At 36.1% G+C, this 12,992-nt stretch overlaps 1 protein-coding gene across 4 annotated transcripts in view; it reads right to left on the bottom strand.

Moving 5' to 3' along the window:
- Positions 1 to 4,376: 4,376 nt before the first annotated feature.
- The window catches only part of tom1l2b (target of myb1 like 2 membrane trafficking protein b), a 21,896-nt gene continuing 13,280 nt past the window's right edge, over positions 4,377 to 12,992 (bottom strand). For 3 of the 4 annotated variants that reach the window (XM_016270581.1, XM_016270583.1, XM_016270582.1), the window contains 6 exons: positions 9,533 to 9,698; positions 9,316 to 9,430; positions 8,444 to 8,516; positions 7,746 to 7,805; positions 7,247 to 7,280; positions 4,377 to 6,153 (listed from right to left, as the gene is read on the bottom strand). In XM_016270581.1, the coding sequence (XP_016126067.1) occupies positions 5,999 to 6,153; positions 7,247 to 7,280; positions 7,746 to 7,805; positions 8,444 to 8,516; positions 9,316 to 9,430; positions 9,533 to 9,698 (603 nt within the window). In that variant the 3' untranslated portion in view covers positions 4,377 to 5,998. The remainder of the gene's footprint in view (positions 6,154 to 7,246; positions 7,281 to 7,745; positions 7,806 to 8,443; positions 8,517 to 9,315; positions 9,431 to 9,532; positions 9,699 to 12,992) is intronic. The other variant, XM_016270584.1, reaches the window with a different exon arrangement.

The following is a 12,992-nucleotide window of genomic DNA, read 5'->3' as shown; positions in this document are numbered from 1 at the left end:
TCCTTCGAAGGTGTATCAATCATGGCTTGCTTTGTGTTCAGGAGGGGACATTTTTCAATTTAACCTTTATATTACGGAGTGACTGCATCAGAAAGGTTTCAACACACTTAACATGAGTGGCATTTAATATAGCATTACACTTGCAAGGTTAGTTCTAAATTGTTGTCAAATTTGTCCACATGCTCAGAGGATTCTGTCTTCAAGGGTTTACGAGAAACAACGTCACCCCTTCACTGGCAGACAGTCACGCAATAAAAAAGAATGAAGTATCTTTGAAATAAAGTGGTTATGATAAGGACCCTCACCTTTTAGATCTTGAGCAGCTCTTCCTGTTCATTTGGCCTTTTCTTAGTTGCTGTGTTTTGAAGTAAACAACTCTTCACAAGTTTGAGATCAGTTTTTTATGTTTTTGAAAGAAGTGTCTTATACTCACCAAGGCTGCACTTATTTGATCAAAGATATATATTTATTTCTGCGATGGCAAAGCTGAATTTTCAGCGGTCATTACTCCAGTCTTCAGTGTCACATGATCCTTCAGAAATGAATAGGCTGATTTGGTGATTAAGAAACATTTCTTATTATCATCAATGTTGAAAACACTTGCGCTACTTAATTTATTTTGTGGAAACTTTTATATGTTTTTTATTTTATTTTTAGGATTCCTTAACGAATAGAACATGCATTAAATAAACAGCATTTAAAAATATTTTTGTAAGAAATAAATATTTATAAAAACATTACATACAAACATCTGTACTGTCCATTTTGCATACTTGCTGAATAAAATTATACATAATAAAATAAAATAAAATAACTTACTGACCTCAAACACTTTAATGGTAGTTTGTGTAGGGTTAAGTAACACCTGACAACCCGACAAATGCTGGTGTAATAAATAAATTAATAAATAAACAAACTGTGACAAGTAACACTAATGTATCACTAGCCAATCTGGTGGATCAGGAGTCTCCAGTATTAACAGAGGGTCATTTGTTTGTCTGGGGACACTTAATTTCCAGCAATATCGTCGACTTGATTGCACAGATACTATTTAAAGGGGGCATATGATGCAATTTCAAATTTTCCTTTCTCTTTGGAGTGTTACAAGCTGTCCGTGAATAGATAAGATCCCTAAAGTTGCAAAGACTAAAGTCTCAAAACCAAAGAGATATTCTTTATAAAAGTTAAGACTCGTCCACGCCCTCCTAAAACGCCTCGTTCTAACACGCCCCCATGTCTACGTCACTGTGTGGGAAGATTTGCATAATGCCGCCCAAATGTTCACACAAAGAAAGAAGGCGTAGATTTTATTCTCGCTGTAGTATTGTTGCTACTGTCGCCGCCGCCACCATGTCGTGTGTGACGCTGTGTGTTTCGTTGTGAAACTACTTTGTTTGGCCTTCCAAAAGAGGACACAACTAGAAATCAGTGTTCCAAAAAATCAATCAATGAAATCAATTCCAGAACAGTTCAACCCAAATATTCAGATGTGTCCAGCGGATTTTATGGAGGACTGTTTCCTGAACCTGCAGAGTAACCTACAATGCGTCTGTGCACAAAGACTGTTTCTATAAAGTGGGGCAGTTCCAACTTTGCAAGTACAGTCTGGTGCTTCTGACTCACAGCCTGTAAGTAAGTTTTTTATATTTAAAGAATTTGCTACTGAAGATTCAAACGTGAGTGTTGAGCAGTGTAGAGCAGTGCTAGTTGTTTGTAATTTCTCCGATCACAAATGTAGACAGAAAAAAAAGTAACTTGCGTTACTTATTTGAAAAAGCAACTCCGATATTCTCTTGTAAATTAAAAAGTAATGCTTTAAATCAGAGCACACCTCGCTTTTCAGACCGATGAGCTTTGTAAACGCGTTTCAGAAAGGCGGGGCATAGAGGAGAAACAATAATGTACATTATGTGAAAAATATTGATTTTTGAACCTTAAACCGCATAAACACATTGCATTACACCAAATACACAAAATAATGTTCTTTTTAGCAACATCATATGACCCCTTTAAACTGAGCTGAAACACTAAAAATTTAGTTTACTATTGTCATTTTGCATTATTGACACTATTTTCCTAATTAATGCTGTACAGTTGCTTTGACACTCTGTATTGTTAAAAGCGCTATATAAATAAAGGTGACTTGATTCATACACTGAACATCTTTAAAATCTGACTAGATTTCTATGAGTGTACGCACATCAGCGAACCTGCTAGGCATCTGTCTGCGGTGCCCATCTACGACTCCTGAGTCGGTTGAAAATCCAGAATGATACATCTGGTGTGCAATGCCTGAGAGACGACCAAGGCCCGGTATGCAACTGAAGTTCTCCTTCTCACTTCAGGCCTTTTTTTTAAAAATAGATGTCAATGGAGGACAGGCTTAATACAGTGAATTCAGTATACTGACATTTGTGAGGAAACAGCTGATCACTTTACTCATCAAACATTTATTATTTATGTTTACCATCAAACATTTATTTTTGAGTGAGCTACATTTGGAAATAAAAGCGGAGGAAGAGGAAGTCAGCGAAAATTTAGTCTGAAAATTCAGTCTTAAAACTGAAAGCCATTACTATCCAGAATAAGATTTTAGAATACATTTCTGATTTTGTTTTGGTAAGTACAGTAGGTGTTCTGAATGGCTGGAAACTTAAAACTTTAGTATGCAAATTTGTAAATTACAGGGTTTGAAATGTGTGCGTGTGTGTAACAAAATAAAACTATCACAATGAACTACATTTTAACATGATCTGTAATTCAGTTTGAGAGGTGCTGCTGAATATATTCAATATGACATATCTACAATAGAGAGTCTGGTAACATCACCATCTTGGTATATTTTATTGGAGTTCAACACATGCTTGAATCAAACAATACAGAGAGCAGCTTGAGGTATAACAACAGGTAAGCACACAGACCAACACAAGTACAATCTGTAAAACCAAGATTGACCACAGAAATGATCACCGGTTAGAGAGTACAGCTTATTCAAGCCCTTCACTCACTCACTCACACACATACTGCAGTTATACTTTTCTTTATAAAGATGTGTCATTTTAGAAAGCTAGATTCTCTCCTTCCCGTCCCTTGGTAAATACAGAATAAACACGGTGTCTGCAGCAGACATCAGGATATCAGGAGCTGTTGTTCACACATATACATAGACACACACACAACTCCAAATACATATCAAAGAGAAGAAAAGTGCCGTTCCTATAAAGAAATGCTCTCAATGGTACAAAAGACATTGGCATAACCTGACCATATGCTGGGGATCACTTTTGTCTGATTGCAATAAGTCAGTCAAATATTTTCATTCCAACTACACTGGAAAAAAGTGGAAACTCCAAATCTATGATTTTTAAAATTTACAGTCCCTTCATTCTAATATACAGTAACCAATACTGTCTTCTGCAAAAAAGAAGAAAAAAAAAAGATACTAAATAAATGTTCTGCTTTCTCAAACTGTACATTACGGAGACTAATTTACAGCTAAAACCATTTCAAATAAATCAAACCTTAGTGCAGCATTAAGTGATGAAATTGCACAATTGCTGAAAAATGCATTCAAGGTAGATGCTGATAAACTGATAAATAACTTCAATTAAAATCACGTTTTTATCCAAGATGAACCATTTCAGTGATAGTGTCAAAAACAGTAACAACAGCATTTAAATGGGATGGTTAACATCCATGGGAGGTAAAACTTTAGTGTAGTTTAGGGTACATATTAGTAGTGTAGAAGGAGATACAGATCTCATGAAAGAAACTAGTCAACTGTGTCCCTCAAATCTCCTGTTACAAACGGAAATAGACAGTAGCCATAATATTTTAGTATTAATGCTTGTGCATAATCGAGCTGCATCCCTGCTACAGCTATCCTTGAGTTTCTTCTTAGGCTCTTCTCAAAAACACCAAACTAACTACACCAGACTAAATATCACTGACACCTGATCCCTAAACTGTTTTCCTTACATTGTCCTAACAGCTCCAGTTCACAAACACAGCATAATGAACTCCCAATAATTCTGCCAAAGGCGGCGATCCTCAAAATTCCAGTTTTCAAACTGAAATTATGAGTGCAAGAGGGCCAAAGCTTAATTACTCAATAGATCTGGGGTTCATAATACATATTTTGTAGTGTGACAAATCATATAAAATAATTAGCCATGCAAAAGTGCACTGTCCCTTTGATTTGTGCTCACCTATATGAACAAATAAAATCAAATACAAACAGTGTTTCCCACAGACTTGCACTCTATTTGTGGCGGCATAGATATGCAAATTCATTCTCTGCCAGCAGGAGGCGCTTTTAGAGCGGTAGAGATAGAGGTTTCCCCGCTAAGACTGTACACAAAGCAGCGCTCCGCTCACAAACGCTGCTTTATCAGGCATTACAGGCAAGATGAAATGGAAATGACATCGAAAATTTTCTAAATACAGTCGGATTCCTTCAGAGTTACAGTGATATAAAAACACCCATGCTGCCTTTTGATTTTGAAACGTGCAGTGCTCATGTGTATTTAACGACATAAAAGCCTTTTGAAAAATCTATTTGTGGCGGGCCACCACAAATAAATCAATGTATGGGAAACACTGAAACAACTAAAACTCCTCTGGACGTTAAAAGCAATATATGTTTGAAGTTAGTTGACTCTATGCTTAAATTATTTGCCAATGTTAAACATTTGGTCCGTCAAAACAGTATGTACACAACAGTGAGACACAGCACTCAAACAGATATTACATCAGCACATTCACCTCACTAAATCAAATCTCTGATGTGCAAACATGAGAGTACCAAACGTTAAATGACCATTAGTGGACTACACCTTAAACTACCCACAACCAGTTCTTTAAGGCAGATCCATTTCATTCTCAATAATAACATTAAGCTCGACACCACTTCTGCTGCAGTTGTGCAACATAAAATCCAATTTGAACTGCCTCGCAGTCACCATCAGTTCTCTGGAAACTCCATTTGTTTTCAGCCTCGTAATAGACAGCGTTGAAATGAACGCCAGCTTAAAATTTGTATTTGGACAAAAGCTCTTTTAACACAGCCGAAAGGCGGATAATTCTTTCAGTGCAAATTAAATTGAAATACATACTTTTTCTTCCTATTAATCCTTTCTAATAAGCAATGGTTTTGCCAAGTAAAATAGCATTTAAAAGTATCCAGTAAAATATTAATAATATAATTTTCCCTCTGATGTGACCTTTGTGGTTAAGAGATGTGGTACAGACACGTCACTTCTGTCACTTTTAAGCAAAATGTGTTATAATTTGAATAAATACCGACTATGCTTAAAACTTCTCTCTCTAATAGTTGTCTCATTCAATAACTGGTACTAATTTCTGATAATATGACACAATCTTAAAATTTGCCAGCTGAACTGCTACCATCAGCTTTCATCTTGTCAGAGGTATTAATTGGAAATTTTATAATAAATAATCCTATGTATAAAATCCCTTTAAAGCAAACCAACAGGTAAATAAAACTAAAAAAAAATAAAATAAAAACAAGAAGAGGAAAAAACTATTATTAGCTCCCATTACAGATAATTAATGAGGAAAGAGAAATTGGATTATCCAGCTGTTGCATGCAGGACCACAGTGAACGCAAAGTTAGACATGACCGGATCTGGTAGTAGACATTGCAAGAACTTTCTTGCTTTATACCACAAATATCAATTAAAAAAATAGACACTGAACTCTCGAACCCACAAGGAACGGTATATTTTTAGAGGGAGTTATGAGTGGATCTTATACAGTATTTTCAATGGAATGAAAACTTGGTAGAGTATGAAAATGTCCATTATGAAAATGTCTAGATCATGAAACAGTTTTGATCACTTCAGCTGTGGTAGTGTTGATTGTGCTGGAGAAGCAGGAAGCAGGAGAGAAAGAGGAGACGCAGATGGATCTGCAAAGCGGCTGACCCATCACTGCCGCATGAGCAGTGCTGGGCTGCCCCATAGGATCTGACACTTATCTACAAGGCAAAGACAGAGTCCTCGGCCCTGCCTGCCTTTTTACTCGCATTTGCAGAAGCGCTGGCGGCAGCAGAAATCTCGTCACTCGGGGGTGTCGGCAGCGTGGGCACCATCTCTGCTGCTTTGGCTCTCTCCTCCAGAAACTTGTCAAACTCTGGAGGAAAGTTTTCATGGGGCATTTAAAGTCAAAAACTGCATATAATTGCTGGGACTATGAACAGATAAGACACTACTGTTCAAAAGTTTGGGGTTGGTTTTTAATGTTTTTTAAAGAAGTCTCATGTTCACTAAGACTGCATTTACTTGATTAAAAATACAGTAAAAGGGTAACATTGTGAAAATGCAATTTTAAATTTTTATATATTTTAAAATGTAATTCCTGTGATGTCAAAGCTGAATTTTCAGTGTTGTATCATCATGCAGAAATCATTTTAATATGCTAATTTGCTGCTTAAGAAACATCTATTATCACAGTTGAAAAGATTTTTGTGGAAGACAGGGCCGGCGCCAGAGAATTTTGAACGCAGGTGCTGAGGGGGTGCTAGATCATTGACAGGGGGGGCTGGGCAATTAATAGCAAATAGAACCAAAACAGGTTTCCGTGACGAGATCCTGAGGCCCATTGTTGTGCCATTCATCCACGACCATCACCTCATGTTGCAGCATGATAATGCACGGCCCCATGTTGCAAGGATCTGTACACAATTCCTGGAATTTGCTATAATACGCCCAAATGCCTATTAAAGGATGGTTTAGTAGGTTATTATATTAATCAACTTAATATAAACGTGCAACTAGTTGCCTAGAAAAATGTTTAGTCGGGCGTGGGCCTACTTGGCACAAGGAACTGATCCATTTTTAAAATAAAATGCTATGACATTACGAAATGTGCGACTGCAAATCACGTCACGATGTATTGCATTGCACGAGTTACGCATGTGTAAAGCGTCAAATATTTTTTTTTTAATTTAATCTTTTTTATGCTTTGGTCTTTCTTGGGGGTGCTGGAGCACCTGCTAGCCCCTCCCTAGCGCCGCCCATGGTGAATAGAAAGTTCAAATAAACTACAAACAGAAATAATTACCAACATTATAAATGTCTTTACTGTCAGCTATTTATCAATTTAATGCATCTTTAATGAGTGTTAATTTCTTTAAAAACAAAAACAACAAAACCTACCAAAAAAAATTAAATCCATTGACCCCAAACTTCTGAATAGTAGCAAAAATACAATAATTTCTGTATACCTTCACTTGTCACACCCTCTTCTCCATCTCCTTTCTGAAGGAAAGCAGAAAAAGGGTAAAAGATTTCAGTGCATGAAGGCTTGCACAAAAAGGAACACACCATTTTTTGCAACCACATCAAACATGATTTTTTCTCTTCAAATTACCTATTCTTCATTTAACCAAATGACATTACCCAAAACATCCAAAAGAGTCATTAATATAGAAAATAAAAGTGTTAAAAGCATATCAAGCAAGCGTCTATTCACTATGCACTCAGTGTATATTTTAATCAGTTAAAACAATTGTAAGAATATCCCAGAAAAGTAAGGAATGCAGCAAAACCATACAAGGAGAGTCGTTAGTGACCCCAAAAAGAGGATAAAGGGCAATCAGCCAAGAACAAAAAGGCAAACAAAAGGAAATATGTGGTAATAAGAGCATATTTCTTTTAAGAAAAATGGCTTATGTCCTAAAGAAGAAGAAAAAATTAAATAAAATAAACAAAAGGAAATCTCACCACATCAGTACAGAGCCACTCCTCAATGTCATCCATGACAGAGGACTGGTCAAGAGCTGCCTATGGGCCCAAACCATGGGCCGGAGCAAAGCAAATAATAAATAAAATAATAATCCCAAGAAAACATGACAAAACAAACAAACAAACAACAAAAAAAACAAAACAAAAAAACAATAAGACCTCAACATAAAAGTCTTAATCAAACCAATATTAGCAAACTACCCCCATATGGAGACATTTGGTAATAAATCAAACACATGCACAGAGCGCCACCGCACAATACTGCAATTCAACTCTTTTGAGCCGCACCCACTGAATAATACCAGTAACTAAAATATAAAAATAAAAGTATAATCTGAACTCTTGCTTCCAGAAATAGTTTCTTCTAACTCAAATGTATATGTTCATCAACTAGTGTCACTTTCAAAGTCACGTCCTTCTCACTTACTAATTTGGAGTTTTTGGTACACTACGTACATTGCTGTGTACTATGAACCTTGGTATCCTCTGAAAATAGCCACAATTCATTTGCCTTTTCAACCACTCCAAAATAAGTACCTCAATATCCAGCCCTATGATGCCTCTTTGACATTAAACCAATGATTCCAAATGCACATATACTGATGAAAAATAAATTCATGAAAAAAATACTGATCCTAAAATAAAAATACACACAGAGAGAATCAAAGTAAACTCACCCCAGTGTGTTGTTGTCTGACATCCAAAGTCGGGGCCACTCCACTTGAAGCCTTTGTGTCTTCGAATGGTGCACTGATAGTTCAAAATGAGCAATGTTAAAGCTAATATAATACAACATTATATAAAATAAATTGTATCATAATATTAGGGAATGATGCCTCTCTTAAACCTTTATTTTATAATAAAGATCTGCAAATGTATTATTTCAGACAGCTTGATTTAGTATTTCACATAAAAAGGGGCCCCTTTTGTCTAAGTAAATAAACACTTTAAAATTAAATGTAAAACATTAATAAATGAATGAATGACACTAATCTGGCATAAAATCAAACCATTTGGGACGAAAGGATTCCACACGGACAAAATTTATAAATCAATGTCTTCTAGCGGGTAGAAGTCTGTCTTATGGGTTCAGACTGTATGTGTGTGTAAGAAAAATACTAATATTTGTAGTTTTAAGCTACAAAGCATAATTTTCGGCTAACTGTCACATGCGTGATGATCCATCGGAAGTGATGGTTTATAGTTTAAAAAGTTGAAAAAAAAGTGTATTTTTTGACACACACCTATGATTTCGCTTCAGAAAACAATGTTCAACTGAGGGTTTATGGATTACCATCATGCTTGCATTGTGTGGATTATGAAGCTTCAACATCAGAGTACCGTACAATTGCATTACTATATATGGACTTATCTTTTTCTAAAATTCTTCAATTGTGTTAATCTGAAGAAATTAATTTATAGACATCTGGGATGTTATGAAGGTGAGAAAATTATGAGAGAATTTTCATTTTTGAGTATCCCTTTCGAGGAGGCATCTTACTCTATATATGATAAGCTTTTAATGACATGAAATAGATTTGTTTCATACTTCTTCCTCTCAGGTATGGTGCCAGTCCTGGTCTGGGCAAATGTGTCAAAGTCATCTTGGGATTGACAGGTAGTCAAAGAGGTCAAAGTGCCACTCACACTGTCGGAACCGACATCTGTAAAGCAATGGTATTCTCACATTAGTACAGACAAACAAGAGAGCTTCCCACTTGATATCTCAAATGTAAAAAACATTGCGGATCTAATGTACGACTCACCCAAACCAGCCAGTCTGGAGGAGAGAGTGAGTGGTGAGGCGGAGCGAATCGGAGCCACAGAGGGAGGCAAGCTGGACGGAGGAGTAGCACTGATCCTGGGGCTGACCACTGCAGGAGACCCTGGTCCCAGATCAATCAGGTTATCTTCTGTCGCCTCATTCAGGACCTGAGGATACACAACAGCATTTCACATAGACACACATTGATTATGGACACTTTGGGGCAATAAGATAATTTATTTGCCATCTTTACACCATGAACATTTTTGAACTGGTTTACATACAGTACTTCTACTTTTTACATACTTTAAAAAGAGAGACCCTGTAGTCAGTTATATACTGCAAGGCCAAGAGGAGTTAAGACGAATGGTTGGGATGTGGTATACACATTGTTTTCACTGGTTTCACCAACTCTTTTGTGAGGGGAGGTTCAATCTGTAACTCAGGGTACACAAAGAATTTATGAAAAAGGTGAAGTTTTCAGACTGTACAGGAACATTGACTATTATAGTGGGCACAAGAGGAATGGCTAATGGATATTCTCAGGCTAATTGTTATTAAATGTGTGTGAATGTTTCTCATAGCATTTGTTTCTTTGCCACTTAAAAAAGGTTATGGTGCTGTACTCCCTCAGTATCTAATTTAAAAGCACATTAAAACATGCTTTCAAAAACATAATTTGTTAATGTCTTGGCACAGTGACACATGCTCATGTCAAGTAATAAGAGGGTTCAAGTTCTTTATTACAAGGCAAAAGCCCATCAATAATAATAATAACAACAACAACAACAACAACAACAACACTACTACTACTACTACTAATAATAATAATAATAATACACATGGTCAAAAATGTGTTTTGACAGAAGGAATAACACAATGATAACTCATGTGGATGACCTGGACTACATGTCCTTATACTACTCCCCCCTCTTTCCACATAACTTTTGGTCCCCTCTATACTATCTTGTGTAGGGCGGAAAACAGTAGGAATTAAGATTCTGTGACAGTGAATTATGGTACACTATATTTAATATGTATTCACGTATCTCTCTGTACATTGTACTTTACACCACATGAGTAAATTCAAATGTAATTTAACAGAAAAAGCCCAAAATACATTACTAAATTTTTTTGAAGATTTTTAAATGCTTTTGAAAGAAAATCAAGGCTGCATTTATTTGATCAAAAAGTTTGATCAGTAAAGTTATTAGTACTGTTTTTTATTTTAATATATTTTAAAAATGTAATTTATTCCTGTGATAGCAAAGCTGAATTTTCAGCATCCATTACACAAGTGGCACATGATCCTTCAGACATCATTTTAATATCCTTGATTTATCAGGACTGAATATTAACAGTTATGCTGCTTAATATTTTTGCAGAAACCATGCTAATATTTTTTTGACTAATATAAAATTCAAAAGAACAGCATTTTTTTTGTAACAATTAAAAATTCTTTACTATCACTTTTGATCAATTTAATGCATCCTTACTGAAAAAAGTATTTCATTTCAATCATTCATTCATTCAAAAATCTTCCTGACCCCAAACTTTTGAATGGTAGTGCATGTCTCTCATGCAGTCCCGGAAATTACTACAATAGCCTATAAATTCTTGCTGTATACAGTGGGGAAAATATTTATTTGATCCCCTGCTGATTTTGTAAGTTTGCCCACTTGCAAAGAAATTAAGGGTCTGTAATTTTTATGGCAGGTTTATTTTAACGTATAGAGACAGAATACCAACCAAAAAAATCCAGAAAAAACACATTATATAAAGGTTAAAAAATGATTTACATTTCAGTGAGTGAAATAAGTATTTGATCCCCAAGCAAAACATGACTTAGTACTTGGTGCAGAAACCCTTCTTTGCAAGCACAGAGGTAAGATGTTTTTTGTAGTTGGTCACCAGGTTTGCACACATCTCAGGAGGGATTTTGATCCACTCCTCTTTACAGATCCTCTCTAAATCCTTAAAGGGGTCATATGATGTAGCTAAAAAGAACATTATTTTGTGTATTTGGTGTAATGAAATGTGTTTATGCGGTTTAAGGTTAAAAAACACATTTTCCACATACTGTACATTATTGTTTCTCCTCTATGCCCCGCCTTTCTGAAATGCGTCGATTTTTATAAAGCTCATCGTTCTGAAAAGCAAGGTGTGCTGTGATTGGCCAGCTATCCAGTGCGTTATGATTGGCCGAATACCTCAAGCATGTGACGGAAATGTTACGCCCCTACCATATTGTGATGATGACCTGTCAGGCCGGAGCGATGATTCAAAAACATGAAAACCCATTATAAACGAGGCATTCGTTGCATCCAGTGTGGACATAATTATGGATTATAATGACTTATACTGTCTTTTTACGTGTTGCGTTGCATCGCGCCGCGTAAACATAAAACCATGTCTGCATTTGTGATCGGAGAAATGACAAACAACAAGCCCTACTCCACACTGCCCAAAAAACTTGCTTTAAATATAAAAACTCTTTAAATATAAAAAACTTACTTATAATCTGTGAGTCAGAACAGCCGGCATTGTAGTCTACTCTACCAGGATCAGTAAACAGTTCTCTATAAAATGTGCTGCACACATCTGAATATTTGGGTTGAAGTATTCTGGAACAGTGTTGTAAACTAGAGGTGTCGCGATATACCGGTATTGACGATAACCGTGATATTCAATTAATGAAATATCGACATCGTGTTAATTTAGGGTGTGACGATATACCGGTATTGGTGATAACCATGATATTTAAAATGAACAGGACACTTATGATAACACGTCACGCAAATAGCCTACTCCAGCGCCAGTATCTGGTTGACCTCCCAGGTGGCAGTATTGCGCCTTAACACTGACACCTGTCACAAAAGACGACGACGCAGCGTGGCGGACGCACTACTCCAAGAAAAACCAATAGTATCCATGCTGCGGGGTCTGCAGATGAATATACAGTGGGGCAAAAAAGTATTTATTCAGCCACCAATTGTGCGCCAAAATACCAGCAACAGTGTGTGACAACCTTGTGAAGACTTACAGAAAACGTTTGACCTCTGTCATTGCCAACAAAGTGTATATAACAAAGTATTGAGATGAAATTTTGTTATTGACCAAATACTTATTTTCCACCATAATTTGCAAATAAATTCTTTAAAAATCCTACAATGTGATTTTCTGGATTTTATTTTCTCTCATTTTATCTCTCATAGTTGAGGTATACCTATGATGAAAATTACAGGCCTCTCTCATCTTTTTAAGTGGGAGAACTTGCACAATTGGTGGCTGACTAAATACTTTTTTTCCCCACTGTATCTCAGAAGAACCATATTCAATATTATCCAGACAGCAAGTTGCCATTATTTTACTAGTCATTGAGTGGGAAATGTTACATTAACCTGTGTAACAGCGGTTTCCTGTTTTCATATATTTAAATAAAAGGGTGATTCTTTTAATAA

Source organism: Sinocyclocheilus grahami, unplaced genomic scaffold, assembly GCF_001515645.1.
Source record: "Sinocyclocheilus grahami isolate Dianchi unplaced genomic scaffold, SAMN03320097.WGS_v1.1 scaffold57.1, whole genome shotgun sequence".
Taxonomy (NCBI): Eukaryota; Metazoa; Chordata; class Actinopteri; order Cypriniformes; family Cyprinidae; genus Sinocyclocheilus; species Sinocyclocheilus grahami.
The sequence above is the reverse complement of the archived record's forward strand: the minus strand, read 5'-3'. Positions and strand labels throughout refer to the sequence as shown.